The sequence below is a fragment of the Vulpes vulpes genome, chromosome 7 (genome assembly GCF_048418805.1).
Source record: "Vulpes vulpes isolate BD-2025 chromosome 7, VulVul3, whole genome shotgun sequence".
NCBI lineage: Eukaryota > Metazoa > Chordata > Mammalia > Carnivora > Canidae > Vulpes > Vulpes vulpes.
This window is the reverse complement of record NC_132786.1, coordinates 60,369,722-60,388,282: the sequence shown is the minus strand read 5'-3', so window position 1 is coordinate 60,388,282 and position 18,561 is coordinate 60,369,722. Positions and strand designations below refer to the sequence as shown.

Sequence of the window (18,561 nt, the reverse complement as noted above, 5' to 3'; positions counted from 1 at the left end):
GGGAAACTCAGCTCCTGGAGAGGGGGTTGTCAGGGGCCGCGGGTGGGACGCTGGGCCCAGCCCAGAGCAGGACTGGGCAGGGTGTTACCCCGTCGGCCACCTGGGGGTGAAGTCCCCATCCAGGCTCCTCCCTCCGTCGCAGGAGGCCCCAAGCCGCTGTTCTCCCTGTTCACCGGGGAGATGCAGGTGCCCCTCGGGGTGAACTCAGGGGCGGAATTCAAGACCTAGCACTCCCTCCTTTAAAAGTACGGTGCAAAAACGAATTGCCAACGCAGTTTACTATGGAGAGTGACAGGGGAAGTTTGGGGGGTGCATTGGGGGAGTCACTGGAGGAGCAGCCCCCCAGCAGCTCAGAACGGCTGTGCCCGGGCCTCGGGGAGCCGGGCGGTTAGCTGACGGCTGGCAGGAGGCCTGGGCGCTGGCAAGTGGAGAGAAAGGGAGACGATTTTAAGAGATTCACATCAAAGCCACATGGGAACAGTCTAACTTTGCAGCAGGTTAATTCAAATATTTCAAGAGCCTAACTTCATAAGTTGTCATTTGGAATGGAAGCAGGGAAGGCTGATGCTGCTGTGCGTAGACGCGCCTCCTGCCCGTGCGGCCTCTCCCCGACCTGAGGAAAAGCCCAGCCCGGGCGCACCGGAGGTCTCCTGGCTTAGAACTGCGACAGGAGCTCGAGGATGTTGATGAAGGGACTTCGTAGGTCCTCTCGGTTGTTTTCTTTGCTGTGGCAAATGCCCAGCTGTGTTGTTGTTTACAAAAGAAGAAAAGAATAATCGCGGTAGAAATGATAAGACTTTGGTCTAAAATTCACGCCTGTTCTCTTTTTTCCCTTAGAATGACTTCATTGTTTTTTACTGATGTGTTACAACATCTTTTCTTCTTTTTGAAAGTTTTTATTTACATTCCAGGTAGCTAACAAACAGTGTGATACTAGTTTCAGGTGTGCAATATAGTCACTCGACACTGCCTTACATCAGCCAGTGCTCACGGCGACAGGTGCACCTCTTCCCCACCCCCACCCACCTCCCCTCTGGGGACCAACTGTTTGTTCTCTGTAGCTAACAGGCTGTGTCTTGGTTTCTCTCTCTCTCTCTCTCTCTCTCTTCCCTTTGCTCATTCATTTTGTTCTTAAATTCCAAATACGAGTGCGATCTGATGGTATTTGTCTTTCTCTGACGGACTTACCTTGCTTAGTGTTATACTCTCTAGCTCCATCCCTATCATTGCAAAAGGCAAGATTTCATTTTTTTAAAATTTTTATTTATTTATTTATGATAGTCACACACAGAGAGAGAGAGAGAGGCAGAGACACAGGCAGAGGGAGAAGCAGGCTCCATGCACCGGGAGCCCGATGTGGGATTCGATCCCGGGTCTCCAGGATCGCGCCCTGGGCCAAAGGCAGGCGCTAAACCGCTGCGCCACCCAGGGATCCCAAGATTTCATTTTTTTTTATGTCTGAGTCATCTCCCATTGTGTATGTATCCCACATCTTCTTTATCCATTCATCAGTCAAAAAAATAAATAATCCGATTAAAAAATGAGCAGAAGACACAAACAGACATTCCTCCAAATGCAGATGCTCAGCTGGGCAACAGACACATGAAAAGATGCTCGACATCTCTCATCCCCAGGGAAATGCAAATCAAAACCCCAGTGAGACACCACCTCACACCTGTCAGAATGACTAAAATGAACAACACAAGAAACCACAGGTGTTGGCGAGGGTATGGAGAAAGGGGAACCCCCTTGCGCTCTTGGTGGGAATGCCGACTGGTGCAGCCACTGTGCAAAACAGTAGGGAGATTCCTTAAAAAGCTAAGAATAGAGCTACCCCACAACCCAGCAATTGCACTACTGGGTATTTACCCAAAGGATACAAAACACTCATTCAAAGGGACGCACGCACCCCGTGTTTATACAGCATGGTCTACAGTAGCCAAGCATGGACACGGTCTGCGCGTTACAACACCTCAGTGAAGCGTGTCTGGTTTTCAATGTCATATCAGTCCAAATTGCTTCATGCACAATCACTCTGTCCCTTCAGATTCTCCTTTTCCTATGTTGTGGCTCACAACTGTGTTTTTAGGACATTAGCCATCTTGCCATCTTTGCAACGTCCCCAGAGTCAACCCTCTGCAGAGCTGCACCATCTCACCCTCTCCTCTCCTCCCCAAGCCCCCAAGGTGTCCTCCCTACTTCTGCAGGTGTGGTGGCAGGTGACGATCACAGGTGCGACCACCGCTGAGTTACAACTGCAGAGGCTGTGCACTCCCCTGGGGCCCGCAGCAGACACAGGGGCAAGACCAGGAGACCTTGGTGCTATGCTGGTGGGACACTCCAAAGACCTACTGTTTACATTCAAGGATCTGGACGTTTCTGGAAATGCTGGACTCAGGTCGCCTCATTGCCTGTCACCAGCGGGCCATCTACTGGGTGATATCAAAAGACAGGGGCGAGGGCTGCTGTGCCAGATGGAGGCTGGTGGGGACAGTCTGAGCCTGGACCCAATGTCCTGGGCCTGGGATGGAGGGGGATAGCTCCAAAGAGCCCTCAGAGGACCAGCAAATGCAGCCCACAGAGAGCTGAGGTCAGTCAGGTACATGGGATGCAGAGGAAGTAGCCAGTGTAAGGAGGCATCGATAAGCAGCCCATGGAGCAGAAATCCTGCTAATCTGGTAAAGTGTATTCTTGTGGAAGAGCAAATGTGATGCAGCCCCCCATCCCCAAGGCCTAAGTCAAGGGAAGCAAGGGGTGGAGGTAGGACCCCCTTCCCAGCCCTCACCACCACCCCCCACCCCCCACCGGCGTAGCCTATACATGGGGCAGGAATGTCCAATAGGATGTGAGATTCGAGTTTAAAAATAGCCCAGCCTACATCTTCATGAGCAGAGGAGATGCTTTAATAACTGAAGGTTTCCAAAAAGTCATGCACTGGGACTGAGACACCATTAGTGGCTTTTGGTTTGTGACCTGATGAGCTGAGATGTTTCCTCCAAACCGGGGATAGTTTGTTGAGTGAATTGCCCAAAATGTTCCATGGCTGAACGAGCACGTGTGGTATGATTTGAAGGGAGGCAAAGTCAGGGTCCCAGAGGTGGTGGGGACGAGCGGAGCCCGGGGATGGCTTGCCAGGTCTTGTTCACTGTCAGCTGCGATGCTTCCAGCCCTGTGGGCTTCCGAGCCTCCGACTGCAGGGAACTCCTCTGTCCTTGCACGTATTTGCTCATTCGCCGCTGAGTCAGACTCCGTGTCACCGATGGAGGCTCTTTAACCCACAGGAGCAGAAAAACCAGCTCATTCGGGAGCCAGGCAGACAAGGAGCTGGTGGGGGGCCCCCGTGCGGGCGGCCAGCCAGGCTCCTGGGCACCTACTGCGGGACGAGGTGGCGTGTGGGCACCTACCAGAGTGAGGACAGAGAGTACAGGGAATGCCCGTCCTGCTGTTGCCCAGCATCAGGCATCTCCTGAGTCCTCCTACTGACCCTGAGGTGGGGGAGGGGGATTTATTCAGCCAGGAAAACTCAAGTATTTGGGGGGCATGCAATAAATTAGTCCTTCTTCTTTCCCCCCCTTTTTTTTATTAAGTGCTGAGCCAGTCTCCAGGGAGCCATGACCCCCCCATGGGCCCAAGTGGCCAAAGCAACGGCAACTAGATGTGCAGAAGAGGAGGAGTTGGCCCACCTGGGGTGCCGTGCCGGCTTCCCTTGCACGAGTCCCCCTCCCTGGTTAGGGACCACGTGAGGAAGATGAGCATGGGTGGAGCTGCTGTGCTTTAGGATGGAGGGGTGGCCTGCAGCCCACGGGTCCCTGGCCCTGGGATGACTGAGTCAGGACAACACTGTCTGCCGGGGTGCACGGGTCACACCGAGGAGCGTGGCTCCAGGTGGGGTAGTCTACACATTGAAGGAGTGCTCCTGGCTGGGGCTGTGCTCTAAGGGTCGGCTAGCCCTGCTCGGGGCCATCTCTCCCCAGCCAGGAAAGACCGCTTTGTTTTTTCATATTTTTTAAAAGGCATCAAAACATAATAAGCAGCAAATAACATACATACAGCCCAACATTGGAATCCGTGGACGTTGAGTATAGGGATCGCCTTCCAGAATGTGGGTGGGCCTCGCCCAATCAGTCGAAGGCCTCCCCTGCTCACACTGACACCCCCCCCCCCCCCGCCCCCCTGAGAGAGAAGAAGGACCTGTCCTAGCAGCCAGCCAGCCTCTGGACATGCACAGCAGCTCTCATGTCCATCTCCAGCCTGTCGGCGCACCTCTGTTGGAGTCTGGACTCGCCAAGGCCCCAACTGAGTCAGTTCCTTAAGCTCTTGCTCGCCGTATATACACGCACTCACACGCATCCTGTTGGTTCTGTTTCTCTGAAGACCACTGACTGATCCGGGAGCCTTACCTCTAGGGTGGCCACGTGCACGAGGGGCTTGGGTTCTCTCCTGTTCGTGCACATATGTTGGAGGAGCATTTGGAGTAGCCTCCTCCTCCTTCCAGTAGCAGGGAGGCCCCGCTCTGGGGAAGCTGACGCAGCCGGGAACACTACTGGCTCTTAGTGAGATCAGAACAAGAGCGCTCCCTGCAGCTGCAGCCCAGCTCCCTTGCTGGACGGGGTGGCACGCCCTGAGTGCTCTCCAGCAATGGAAGTCAGGAGGCACTCAGTCTGCTTGTGTTTTTGCTGTCAAAAGCTGAAGCACAGAAAAAAAAACAAAAAAACAAAAAACAAAACAAAACAAAAAACAAAAACAAAAACAAAAGCTGAAGCACGGGTGCCCAGGTGGCTCAGTGGTTTAGCGCCGCCTTCGGCCCAGGGTGTGATCCTGGAGTCCCGGGATCGAGTTCCGTGTTGGGATCCCTGCAGGGAGCCTGCTTCTACCTCTGCCTGTGTCTCTGCCTCTCTCTCTCTCTCTCTGTGTCTCTCATGAATAAATAAATAAAATCCTAAAAAAAAAATTGCTGAAGCAAAGCCAGGCCGAATCGTGTGTGGCGCACGGTGTTCCACGTTGCTCTGACATGCCCGAGGGGTGATACATGGTCCCCTTTCCCAGGGATTCGGCTTGCAGGGTCCGGCTCTGCAGATGCGCTGCAGAGATGCTACAGGTCCTCGCCGGTTGTTTCACACTCGCGTGCAAGCCCTGTCTGACCACAGCGCCCACGCACTGTCCCTACAGCCCACCGACCTGCTCCGGTGGACATGCCTCACCCGGGGGGTCAGCGTGTTGACCGACCCTGAGGGCACGTGCCTCATCCTTCCTCAGGGATGCAGGGACACAGCGGGGCCCGGAACTGTGTCCGGAGCTGCCTCAAAGCAGTACTTGCTTTTCGTTAAGCAGATGCTATCGTCGGAGCCAGAACTGGCCTTGTCACTGGTCCGAAGTCAGGCGGATCGCGGCCACCGGCCAGCCCTGCCCTGTGTCCTGGGCCATCTCCCCTCCGTGGTGGCTGGGGCACCGTCGTCGGCCTCCTGGTGATCACAGGTGGAGGCTGAGACGCGGGGAGTGGCAGTGACCCGGGACCCCAGGGTGCATCCTTGGGGGAGACAGAGAAGAGGGCTGGCCTCACTGGTCCTGCTGGGGGGGGTGTGTGACCAGCGGTGGCAAGGGCCTCGTCACTGGAGGACAGGGTTTGGGGGGTGCCGGCGCTCTGCAAGCTGCAAGCCTGCAAATGCCTCGGGCGGGTGGGGGCAGTGAGTGCAAATGCCCAGGAGAGTCCGGACGGAGGGCGCAGGCATGGCTTTGCAAGGGGCTGGGGGCAAGCAGCCTCTTAAACTGGGCGCTCAAGGCTGGCGCCCCCAGTAATGGAAGCCCTGGGACCAGACGTCCCTGAGGGGGATGGGCTGCCACCGTCGTGCTCGGCTGTTGGTTCCGGGCCTGCTGTTTCTGGGCTTGGCGCTGTTGACAGTGGGACGTCCTCCTGGGTCTACGAGCATTTGCTTGTGATCACCCGAAGTCCTTCCGGCAGGGCCGGTGGAGTCACCACAACCTGGTAAACACCAATGGATGTGAGATAAACACCGAATGTGGGTTTTTTTTTTTTTTTTCTGCCCGAGGAACTGGGATCTTGGGAAACCCTAAACATTGGCAGCCCTAAGTGGCAAGGCTTATCTGGGAATCTGTTTTTTGATTTAACATCCGGAGGAATGCTCCCAGGGAGGACTTCCATATCTTGAAGAGGCAAGTGGATGGCGTGCCTGAGATTTCCTTTTTCTTTTCTTTTCTTTTCTTTTCTTTTCTTTTCTTTTCTTTTCTTTTCTTTTCTTTTCTTTTCTTTTCTTTTCTTTTCTTTTCTTTCTTTTCTTTTCTTTTCTTTTCTTTTCTTTTCTTTTCTTTTCTTTTCTTTTTTAACGATTTTATTTATTTGAGAGAGCGAGAGAGCACGAGCAGGGAGGAGGGAGGAGGGAGGAAGGAGGAAGGGCAGAGGGAGAGGAAGGAAGAAGCAGGGAGCCGGATGCGGGGCTTGATCCCAGGACCTTGAGCTCACGACCTGAACTGACTGAGCCACTCAGGCCCCCCCCCCCCCCCCCCGAGGTTTCTTTTCAAAATAGAACTCTCCTGGATTATTTCTTAGCTTTTCAGGGGAAGGGAGAGGCCTGGATGTGCTGGAATTAACCACCTGTTGTGTGAGTGTCACAGAGAAGGCCCGGTGGGGACTCATGTCCACACCACAAACCAGCCTCCCCTCCACCCGCCCTCCCCTCACAAGAGAGGGCTGTTAAGGACGGAAACTGTGTCTAGGGGCGGGGGGCAAAGGTTTTAGAATGTTTGATTTTCATTTGTGCTGATAATTTATCAACGTGGAGCATGAAGTCGTCGCTGCCAGAGTAAGGACACAGCAGAACCACATGTGTCATCGGGAGTCATAAAACATTTATCGGGCGAAGGGGGAAAGCTAGCCATCCTGGCTCACCAACAGGGGTCTAGAGGCTGGAGGAGTGGGAGGAGGAGCAGCGGCCGTGAGCGGTGCGGTGCTTCCTTCGCTGACTCCTGGCCGGGGCCGTGGGATTGTGGAGCGGCAGCCCCTGCAGGAGGCCTGGCGAATGGGAGCTACGAGTGCTGTGGCCATAGGGGAGGCTCTCCAGGGCTGCGGTGGACCAACCCACGGCTGTGGGCCCCGGAAGCAGGAAAGGCAGCAGCTCTGGGCTCTGCAGACGGGCTGTTTCACAGAAGAGGCTGTGGAGGCCGCGGCGTTTGGGGTGAGCTGCTGCTGGGACCAGGGAGGGCCTCATGTGCATCGTCCCCTCCTCGGGTGTCCTGGATCTCATGTGCACACCCTGCATCGCCCACATGTTGGTTTGGTGATGACACGTATGTAAGTGACATCGCTCAAGCTTGGTTAGCACCCCCAGCCCTATGGGCCTGCCCTGGCTCTGCCCCTCTGACCTCCATAATTTCTCAACTTCTTCCAACAAGAGATAAGATAGATTCATTTTGGTCTGAAAGAGGTATGCTTAAAAAAAAGTCTTCTTTTATTAAAACAACGATTACAAATACTTCATTGGACTCAATGGACTTCCACACACTCTCTCCAATGGGCCCAGCTCAGAGTCAACGCATGCAGCACTTGGCCTTCCCGCCGTAACAGGTGCCATCGATCCTGGTAAAGAGCGGGCAAGGGGAGAAGTTGCAGGTGCCTCCTTTCCTGGCACAGATGTACTGGTCAGACCTCTGGCCAATACCTGTCAAGAAGCCAGTACCTGTGAGAAGAGAAAGAAAACACTTCAGACTCATGGCTTGCGGCCACGGTGACTCTAGAACACTTGGTAAAGTGACCCTTTGGGAAGCACGTCAAAGAGCCTTCTCTTCCAAGAACTTTGCACTCAGTGTATCTCGGGGGCTGCTCCAGAGACAAGGCATCGCACGGGGCCCTCATTCTGAGGTCCCTGCCAGCTGTGGCCAAACAGAAGCCAATGATGAGCAGCAGGCTTCCAGGTGCAGTTCCCTTCTGCCCAGAGAGCTTTAAGGTGTGCGGGGAATTCATGTTAGTCCCCAAAGAAATATCCTACTACATTGTACTAAAGCCCAGACACACACCTTGCTTCGGTAATGCTGAAGTGTGTTCCCGACTCTGGGAGCATTCCTAAACTACCCACCCCACTCCCATGCTGCCTCGGTGTACCATCCCCTCCACATCTTTGCTGAAATCTGGGTTCCTTTCAGGTCACCTTGAGAGTATGGCCACACCGTAACGCTTTCGTTGGAACCGGTTTCACTGTTTCTGCTTTCTTCCCAATATCTCAGAATCTCATCATCAGAAGGTGTCTAGATGAGTCTTCCACTCGATCCAATAGAGAACGAACTGCCTACACTATTCCCAGTAAGTGACTATCAAGCCACTGTTTTGCTTGCCTCCATGGATAGGTCTTATGGACTGAATTGTGTCGCCTCCACCAAAATGTGCATGCTGATGTCTTTCTTCACTGGCCAGCGCCCCAGCATGTGACTGCATTTGGAGGCAGGGCCTTTCAAGAGCTGATGAAGGTTAGATGTGGTCATAAAAGTTGTCTCGAATCCAATGGGCGTGGTATCCTCATAACAAGAGGACATTTGGACAAAAAGAAGGACGTGTACACGTAGAGGAAAAGCCACGTGAGGGCATGACAATAGGTGGCTGCTCGTGAGCCAAGGTGAGAGGCCTCAGGAGAAATGTTAACCTGCTGACACATTGACCTTGGACTTCAAGCCTTCAGAGCTGGGAGAGAATTGATTTCTGTTGCTGAGGGAGACACCCTGTGCTATTTTGTTATGTCCGCTCCAGCTGAGTAACACAACAGGCAATCACCATCCTGGGGAACAGTCCATTCAAATGTCATGTGTCTCTACTTAATCGGAAAGATGGTTTTCATACCGATTGAGATTGTCCTCTTACTTAATCCGTATCCCTGTTGCAGCTATCTCATCTGACCTAGAACTGTGAGTGTCTCGTGACTAGATATTTGGCAATGTTTGGGGACATTGTTGGTTGTACAACTGTGGGGGGTGGATATTACTGTGGGGTGGATATTACAGGTATCTGGTGGGTGGAGGCCAGGGGTGCTGCCAGAGAATGGGATGCACAGAACAGCCCTCATAACAGAGAATTATCTGGTGCTAAATGTCAGTAGCACCAAGGTTGAGAGATTGTGGTGTAGACCAGTGGTTCTCCATGCTGCATACACATTCAGTCAGCTGAGATACTCTTAAAAATAGGGACTTAACTGTTGTAGGGTACTGTTGTAGAGTTTATGTGCTAAGATTAAAAAAAGGGGGGGGGGGATCCCTGAGTGGCTCAGCGGTTTAGTGCCTGCCTTTGGCCCAGGGCACGATCCTGGAGTCCCGAGATCAAGTCCCGTGTCGGGCTCCCTGCGAGGATTGTCTCTGCCTCTCTCTCTCTCTCTCTCTCTCTCTCTCTCTCTCAGTGTTTCTCATGAATAAATAAAATCTTAAAAAAAAAACCAAAAACCTTAGATGCATTTAATGCCCAGTAAAGAATCAAGAGTTGCTGGGCCACTGGTTTTCAAATTTTAGTCAGAACTGACAGTAGAGAATTCCCTTGTCAAGACTGAGGGCAAGGATCCTGGGGTCCTAGGATCGAGCCCTACATCAGGCTCCCCACAGGCAGCCTGCTTCTCCCTCTTCCTGTATCTCTGCCCTCTCTCTCTGTGTCTCTCATGCATAAATAAATTTTAAAAATCTTTTTTTTAAATAAATAATTTTTTTAAAAAAAAAGCCTGAAGGCAGACAGGAAGGAAGCAAGGACAGTGCCTTCTAGTAATATAAAAAATTAAAATTGTTAGGAATTTAGAAATTTGAATAGTTCATGGAAATAGAAAAATTGGAAATATTCTATTCATATAGAAAAAATAGAACACTGACTTGAACAAACCTGAAAATTTAGTTGAGATAAAAAAAATCTTAGAAAAACACAACTCACTAAAATAAACAAGAAGTAGCAAATATAAATAGTCCCATAATTATCAAAGAAATCGAATCGATAAATGAGACTCTTGGCTCGGATGGCTTGGTAGCAAATCCTACCAAGCAACAAATAAGAAATAGTGTCTACACAGCACTCTGTTTTTCAGAATGGCAAGAGAAAGAACATTCACCAGCTCATGGTGTGATACCAACATACATGGTCTTAATATCACCATCTAAAATGATGAGCAAGGAAAGAAAAGGCAAACTACAGCTCAACCTCCCTGGCCTGCAGAGGCAATGATCCTATATAAAGTATCAGCACACAGAATAAGTAAATAAATAAAACCAGGTTCAGTTTATTTCATAAATCCAAGCTTTCATTGAACATTTGAAGATCAGTCTGTGCCTCTTAATGGTTAAAATAGAAAAATCCTATGATCATCCCAACAGATGCAGAAAAACATTGGGAAAAGTCAGCACTAATGTATGATAAGAACTTAGATGGAATTTCCTTGATTTCATGAAGAAAATCTGCAGAAGCCTATAACCAGCAGTACACATAATGTCAAACATTGAAAACTTTTCATTTGAGATACCCAGCAAGACCAGCCTAATTTCGATCATCAATTGCATTGAACGTTGTACTTGAGATACTAACCATGGAAATAGCAGAAGGAAAGAAAAATGATATAAAATTGAAAGGAAAAATAAAATTGTCACGATTTGCAGGCATTATGATTATATTTGGACAGTCTAAAAGGAATTAAAAACAAATTTAATTTAAATTTAGTTTCCTGTATATGAGATCAATATAAAAAAATCAATTTTACTTCTGTGTATTAGCAACCAATGGATAAATCACCATATTGAAATGAAAATAAATGAAATTAAAATAAATCACCATATTGAAATATCAAATACCTAGTATTAAATCTAAGAAAATACAATACTTCTATATGCAAGAAATACAATATTCTTTGATAAATTAAAGAAAAACAGAATAAGTGGAAATGGTATGTTTAAGCCCTGGAAGATTAATTTTTTTTCTCAAATGTTAATTTCCTCCAGATTAATCTGTAGATTTAACTCAATACCATGAAAATATCAAGATTTTTGCAGTAAAACTTGACAAGTTTATTCTAAAATTTATGTGAAAATTCAAAGGACCAAGAATAGTCAAGACACTCTTGGAGAAGAAGGTAGGAGGACTTGCTTTACTGGATTTGAGACTAATTATAGATCCACTGCAATTAGAGTGTGGTAAAGACACAAGGACAAAACATACAAATGGAACAGAGTAGAGAGTAGAGCAAGGGACCCAGGTGCATGTGTGGAGAATCAGTGTAGACCATCCACTTAGAATAGTAGTGGGGAGTGGCCTCCTCAGAGCTGGTTCTGGGACACCTGGATATTCATATTGAAAAAAAAAATAACTTTACCCTTAACGATGTGGCATTATCTATCAAAATTATAAATTTCTTGTGATTTTTTTAAGATTTTTTTTTTAATTTATTCTTTTGAGAGAGAGTGAGAGCATGAGCAGGGCGGAGGGGTAGAGGGAGAGGGAGAAGCAGACTCCCCAGCTGAGCCAAGCATGGGGCTCGATCCCAGGACCCCGAGATCATGACCTGAGCCGAAGGCAGATGCTTAATTGACTGAGCCCCCCAGGTGCCCCAATTTCTTTTGCTATTATCTATCTATCTATCTATCTATCTATCTATCTATCTATCTATCTATTATCTATCTATCTATCTATCATCTATCTATCTATTATCTATCTATCTATCTATCTATCTATCTATCTAATCTATCTATCTATCTATCATCTATCTATCTATCATCTATCTATCATCTATCATCTATCTATCTATCTATCTATCTATCTATCTATCTATCTATCTATCTATCTAATATGTGAATAACCTAAGATACACCTAGCCCCCTACCCTATGTACCTCGCCAACTGAGAAGCACACACAAGCCGAGCTGTATTATTCAGCACGAGTGCCGACGTGGGAAAAGTACCAGAAATATAGGAAGTCGTTACCAGAAAGGTCAAGTGAGGATTCCCCCTGGGGATGGATCAAGGGGCGGGTGCCTGAGAAGCCTGCAGGGGTATCTCTTAGGTGCCAGCCAAGTCCTATGTCTTGACTTAAACCCTGGTCCCTGGCTGCTTATTTCATAATAACTCATTAAGTCGTACATTCCTGGTTTATGCTCTTTTCTGGATGCATGTGATGTTTTGCAGTTAAAAAAGGAAAACAAGTAAAAGTTGCTTCTGAAAGGTGTGCACATTTCCGGAGCCGTGCATGCCCCACGGTGCGTGTAGCCGCTGGTGCCCTGCCCCGTCCTCACGTGGGTGCAGTGCACCCTGCCCGCGGGCTCGGGGGTGACTCGCACCCGCTCTTCTCCCCGTCCCCGAGGGCGACGGCACTCCCCTGGACTTGGGGCTTATTCCTGTCTAGGTCCTCACCAAGCTGGCCTGGGAAATGCCATCCAGCTCATCCTGTGACGGCCACTGGAGCACCATAAACCAGAGGAACGTGGAAAAAGAGAAAACTCGCTTCTGGGTAAGAATGAGGGGTGAGACGGAGCCGAGGGGGCGGGCCCGTTGGGAAAGCAGGCGTGTGCCGGTTTCTATGCTTGCCCCAAAACAGGGCCTCTTTCAAGCGTACATTTATTGACCCACTATGGCTGGATTGTCCATCGTCCCGCGTCCATGCAGCTGCAACACCAACGACTGCTCTAGTCGGCGGCAGTAACAGGTGTTGGTTGAAGGAAGGAGGCTGGATTCGGTGGCGGGGAGCTCAGTGGGTCCGTCTCGGGAGAGGGCAGGGCAGGGAAGGAGTGGGTCTGGGCACGACGAGCACGGTAGATCCTGGATTTTGAGGGTCACCGGAAGATATATCTGCATAAAGCAGGGACCACGCCTTTCCACGCTACTCAGGGAACGTTCCCTGCGCAGGCCAGACACTGGTGGCTCTCGGAGCAGTAGGTGAAACCATAAAGGTCAGCGGGGCGCCTGGGTGGCTCCGTCGGTGAAGCATCTGCCTTCAGCGCAGGTCACGAGCTCAGGGCCCTGGGATCGAGTCCTGCATCGGGCTCCCTGCTCAGCTGGGGGGTCTGCTTCTCCCTCTGCCCCTCCCCCTGCTTGTGCTCTCTCTCTCTCTCTCTCTCTCTCAAATAATTAAATACAATTTTTTCTTTTTAAAGAAGATCAACACAGAGGGAGGCCTTCAGACTTTGCATAGAAGAGCCTTTGAGGAATGGGAGACAGGGACAGGAGAGAAGGGGGGACAGAGTGAGGGGATGGGGCGGATGCCGGAGCTCAGGCTGTCATTCTGCTCGGAAGTGTGGGCGCCAGTCAGCGGCGCGAGTGGGGCCCCCCAGCAGAGCTGGAAGGCAAAACTGGAGAGCTGTGGACTCAAGCTGTCAGTTGCTTGGGCTAAAACGCCACCAGGCTGGGGTGAGAGGACAGCGAGCGGCCAGAATGATAAGGGGCTTTGCGAAGGAGGAGGCCCGCCCGGGCGCTCCTACCCAGGACGCTGCTGCCAAAGGGGGCTTGCGGGCAGGTCGGCGGTGGGACCCCCAGCTGCCTGGGCGCCCCAGCTGTGGTGGGTGAGGAGCAGACACACAGGCCAGGGAAGGCCTCTCCAGCTCGGCCACCGTGGCTGCAGACACCCCTGCCCACAGTGGGGCATACAGGCACCTGGTGGCGGGCGGAGGCGTGACACAGTCCCAGGGGCAGGACGGCCTACCGGAGCCGTCGGGGTGTCACGGCGGGTGAGCCGAGGCTCTTCCCCTGCTCCGTCCTGCGGGGAGGCGCTGCCCTCGAGCAGATGGGGCCCTCCACGGAGGCCTGCGCTGGAGGCTACAGGACTGACTTCTGCTCTGGGAATCTTCCTTGGTTCGTTTTTTAAAGGATTTTATTTATTTGAGAGAGAGGAGAGCGGGGGTGCAGGGGGTGCAGAGGGAGAGAAGCAGACTCCCGGCTGAGCCAGCCCCCCCCGCCCCCCACCAGGCTCCATCCCAGCCCGGACCCCGAGACCAGGACCCTAGTGAACAGCAGGCTTCGGGTCCCTAGCCCCCCGAGCCGGCAGGCGCCCTCTCCGGGGCTGCTTCGGCTGTCTGGGGACGGAAGCAGCGCACGGGCACTCCTGCGGGACAGGCCACCAAACTTCAGATGGGGCTGGAACGGGACCAAAGGCCCGAGGCCTGGTTCCACAGACACGTGGCCCACGAGGTCTCTGCTGGCCATGGCCCGCTCAGCCCGTCGGCAATGCCCGGTGTGAGTTCCCGGGGGGTTTCTAATCCAGGTCCTGCCTCCGTGGTTCTTGCGGTCCACACGCAGGAGGATACGGGGTCTGGGGCCACATCTGGGATCCAGTTCTTGTTCCAGGCTGCCCGGGGACTTGAAAGGCAACTTTTCTGAGACTCACTGCCAAAAAGAAAAGCTCCAAACAGATGTGCAAAGTGGGGACAGCCGCCTCCGTGTGCGTGCGAGACATGTTGGTGCCTTTGGACAGATGACATTTGCACAACTGCTTTGTGGGGACAGGTCCCTTAGCAGGTGCTTTGTGGGGACAGGTCCCTTAGCAGATGCCTCTGCCGGCCTGGTTTGGGGGCCACGGGGCCTCGTGTCTGAGGTGAGGCGGAAGGTGTTTTCCTCCATGGGACCCACAGGCCGCAGCAGGTACATTCCTGGTGGCTGGTGCCAGACGTCAGACAGGTGGGTGGGGACCGCGGAGTGAGACACTCAGGTGTGAGCAAGGGTGCACGACCGGGGCGTCCTACTGCCTAAATCTTCATTTTAAAGGTGAGGAAACTGAGGCCCAAACACCCAGGAGGGTGCTCAGTGCCCCGGAAGGGAAGGAGGGAGGATCCTGAGGAGTGGCCCGTGCCTCCGTCCCCCGGGTTTGGTCAGCTGTGCTCAAGCAAGGCGCGAAGCCCTGGGAGAGGGCGGAGTGGCTGGGGGACGTCCTCCCCGCGTCCCCGGGGCCACTTTGCTGTCGGCTGGCCCGCCTCCAGCCCACGAACCACCTGACTCTCAGCCTCCCAGTCTACAAAGCCTGGGGCCCACCCACACCCACAGTTTCCTGCTGCACAAGACCTCACGCAGGGCGGCCCCAGAGCCTCCCAGCCCTGCAACCCCCCTCTGTCCCCACACTTGGTGCCTGGAGGGGGCGCAAGGCCCGGGTTCGAGTCCTCCCTCTGCCTGTTAGCCGTTCTGTGGGTCTTGCCAAGGTATTTATGCGCAGAATGAAGATAATGATTTATCCTTCCCCACAGTTTGGGGAGAGGGCGGGTGGGGCGAAGTTAAAAGTGAGAGCTTTCGGGTTTTGCTGCTCTTCCCCTCCGGGCTCTCACCCGATATCCCTTCCGTGTGGTTTGTCTCTTTTCCATGCGCCCTACCTCCTGGCACTAGTTCGGGTAGCTCGGGGCAGCACAAGCAGGTGCCACGGCCGCCAGGCCGCCCGGAAAGTCGGTGAAGTAGACTGAGGCAGGGCGACAGGGAGCGGTGCGGCCTGCGGGGACCTGGGGGCAAGTGCCCATCTGGGGAGCCGCCGCCGGAGCTCACTGCTGCTGCTGCTTGGGGGAGTGTGGCTTCATTTGCTTGTGCTCTTAACAGAAGATACAAATCTGAATGTTATGTGACGCATCCTGAGTTTTGAATGGCAAGAAGGAGTAAAAAAAAAAAAAAATTTTTTTTTTCAAATGCCACGAACACCAGAATGATTTCCATCTTTCCTTTCCTTCTCAGCTTCCTCCAGGAAGCCTTCCGGCCCCTCGAGAGCAGCTCCGTGCCCCCGCCACGTGCTCCCTCGGCACCCTGTACTTAGTGGCATGTCACAACACAGTGGTAATTACACAATTAATTATTAAACTGGGTTTCTTGTCATGCTCTGCTTCTAGAACGTCAGGTCATGCGATCCAGGACTGTGTTTTCCTGGCTCTTCCCCTGTTCCCAGGGCAATGCCTGCACACGGTAAGTGGCTTTAACTAAATGTCTGTTGCGTCAGGGGCGCCCTGGGCGGCTCAGTGGGTGACGTGTCTGTCCTCCGGCTCAGGTCATGATCTCAAGGCCCTGGGATCGAGCCCCTGCGTCGGGCTCCCTGCTGAGCCCGGGGAGTCGGCTTCTCCCTCCGCCCCCACCCCCACTTGTGCCCTCTCTCTCTCTGTCTCTCTCTAACAAATAAATAAAATCTTTAAAAACAAACAAATAAATATTTGTTGAGTCAGTGAGGGCACAGCCACAACCCATCCTGATTTCTAAACCTGGGTTCTCATCCAGCTGATGCAGGGGACCCGCGTGGCCTTGTCATGAGACATCAGTCCGAGTTCACAGAAGATCTCTATAGGATAAAAGGGGGCAACTCTTTTTTTTTTTTTTTCCTGATAGAGACAAAAACTGCTAAAAGAGAATGTCAAGCCTTGGTCTCCTGCTGTGACCCCGCTGTCATTCACTGGGGTGTGTGAGCCTTGGCTTCCCCGTGTTGTGAGGGGATGAGCCCTCCAGGGTCCCCCAGGAGGGGGTGAAGTGATCCCTTGAGAGGGCTCGGGGTGCGTCCCGGTGCAGCACCTGCTGGCAGCAGCACTCAGGCCCCGAGGGCGGCCAGGGAGGCTTCTCCTGGGGCGCCTGAGCGGGCCCTGCGTGCTCTCCGCCTCCCGTCCGCTCGCTGCCGTTCCTGGACGGAATGCCTAGGACGTTTGGCTGCCCCTGAGTAGCCTTGGCAACCCTTTCACGTTCTCTGCGTCTAGGGAGATGCTTATCGTCCAAGGAGGTGGCAGCAGGCTGCAAGGAACCCTTCAAGCTACAAGGGGGGCTCCGGCTTTTTCCAGCGTGCGCTGACCCGCGGTCAGAAGTGGGGCCGGGCCGCTCCGGACTAACGCACACGCGCCCACGCGCAGCTGAAACCAGCGTGTACGCTCCCTGTGCGGCAGGCACCCGTATTTTCCATTGTCTTGGAAAAAAAAAAAGTGGTGGCAACTCGCTACACCGATTTCTCCACCCCTCGTGTGGGGCCGGGCTGCAGACGTGCAAACGCTGCGTTGCAACACTTTCGTGCCCACTTTCCAGGAGGGGGGACTGAGTCACGCTCGGAGCAGCTGTGGCACGTCTGCGGGATCCAGCGCGGGCGGCAGAGAAGCACAGTGGCATCTTTCAGAGGATTTTGGAGCTTTCGTGCTACGTGTCCCCCCACTCCCCACCCACCCAGCGTGACCCACTCATTTTGCAGATTGAGAAAGAGCTCAGGCACCGGATGCATGATTTGCTCAAGGCCACGACGATACATGTCGCCCAGTTGGTTCAACGTGCAGCGTCCCGCATCCTCCTCCACCAGGCACGCTGCTTTTCTGACCCCGGGGAGCTGGCGTTTCTGGCCTCACAGGAAGCTCCCTCCTGGGCACGGGGGAGGTTTCCCATTCTGCGGAGGTGGGGAGGGCCTCCCAAGGAAGGCTGAAGACCACCTGTGCACCCTGACTGCCTGAGCGTGAGGTAAGTCAAAGGTGAAGGGTGAGCTGGCTTCGTGGGAGGGGCAGGTGGCACCTGTTTGCAGCAGGCCACCTGGGAGGCCCCACCCGGCGACCGGGGTGAGCCGGGGCCGACAGCCTACACGTCTCTCAACCGGATGGGTGGGAGGCTGGCCTCTGGATGTGAGGAGCCGTGTTGTGGATGGATTAACTGGTCCCCTTCCACAGAGGATACTTCCTAGACGTCCCAGACACAGACGGAGGGGACGGGAGATGCCCAGGCTGCCCGACACTGGCCGCGCGTCCTGGCCAAGCCCTGAGGGCAAGGGGCCCCAAACACAGTCAGGGATGGAGCCCTGAGTCTGTCCCCCGGCCGCTGGGCTGCCAGGTGGGCCGGGGAGCGTCAGCCAGGAGTGCTCCCTGCAGGACTGGGAGCATCAACCCCAGGTGCTCCCTGCAGGCTGGGCCCTTGGGCTCTGGGGGGTCGCTCTTTAGGTCCCAGGCTCAGCAGCTTGCCCACCGCCAGCTACCTAACCGGCCGCTCAACCTCGGGGATGCTTTCCTGCCACTCCCCACCCCGGGACAGCAGAGGCAGCTGTCCTCAGAACTCAGACCCTGGACCCCCGGCGCAGGGCGAAGGCCCTCCGTGGGCCTCAAAGCTCACCTGGGGGCAGGTAGGAGAAGAGAAGGCACAGAAGCAGCAGCAGCAAGTAGAGAGGCCTCATGACGGCCGCAGGCTGGGCCGGGATGCCCAGGGAAGGGAGAGAGGCTCCTCGCAGGCCCAGCTTCCTGAGGCTTCTGGAGGCTTCCAGAGGCTGCCAGAGGCGGGAGTGCCTCGGTATTTATAGGGCAGGGATTGCCCAACCGCAGAGGTGATCTGAAGGGCGGTGTCGCAATGCAGAGTGAAATTCTAATAAATAACCTCTCGTGCCACTTGCCCCGAGTCGTCGGCGAGTCACGTGGACACGTTTCTCTGTCTGGCTGCGACTGGATTCGGCTCTCAGCCCACTGATCGCTTTCCTGCCTCCATCGCTTTGCCTCTTCCAGGACGTCATGTAGGTGGAACCAGACGGCATGTGGCCTTTTCAGATTGGCTTCTTTCGCCTGGGGATTTGCCCTCAAGGTTGCTCCCCGTCTCCTCATGGCTTGATGGCTCATCCCTTCTGAGCACCGGGTAGTGTTCCACTGTCTGGA

At 53.4% G+C, this 18,561-nt stretch overlaps 1 protein-coding gene across 1 annotated transcript; it reads right to left on the bottom strand.

Moving 5' to 3' along the window:
• Positions 1–7,442: 7,442 nt before the first annotated feature.
• DEFB1 (defensin beta 1) lies at positions 7,443–18,196 on the bottom strand. The gene is made up of 2 exons (XM_026017946.2): positions 18,032–18,196; positions 7,443–7,691 (listed from the first exon to the last, which is right to left on the bottom strand). The coding sequence occupies exons 1-2, from the start codon at positions 18,090–18,092 to the stop codon at positions 7,543–7,545; spliced, it is 210 nt and encodes a 69-aa protein (XP_025873731.1). The 5' UTR covers positions 18,093–18,196; the 3' UTR covers positions 7,443–7,542.
• Positions 18,197–18,561: the final 365 nt, after the last annotated feature.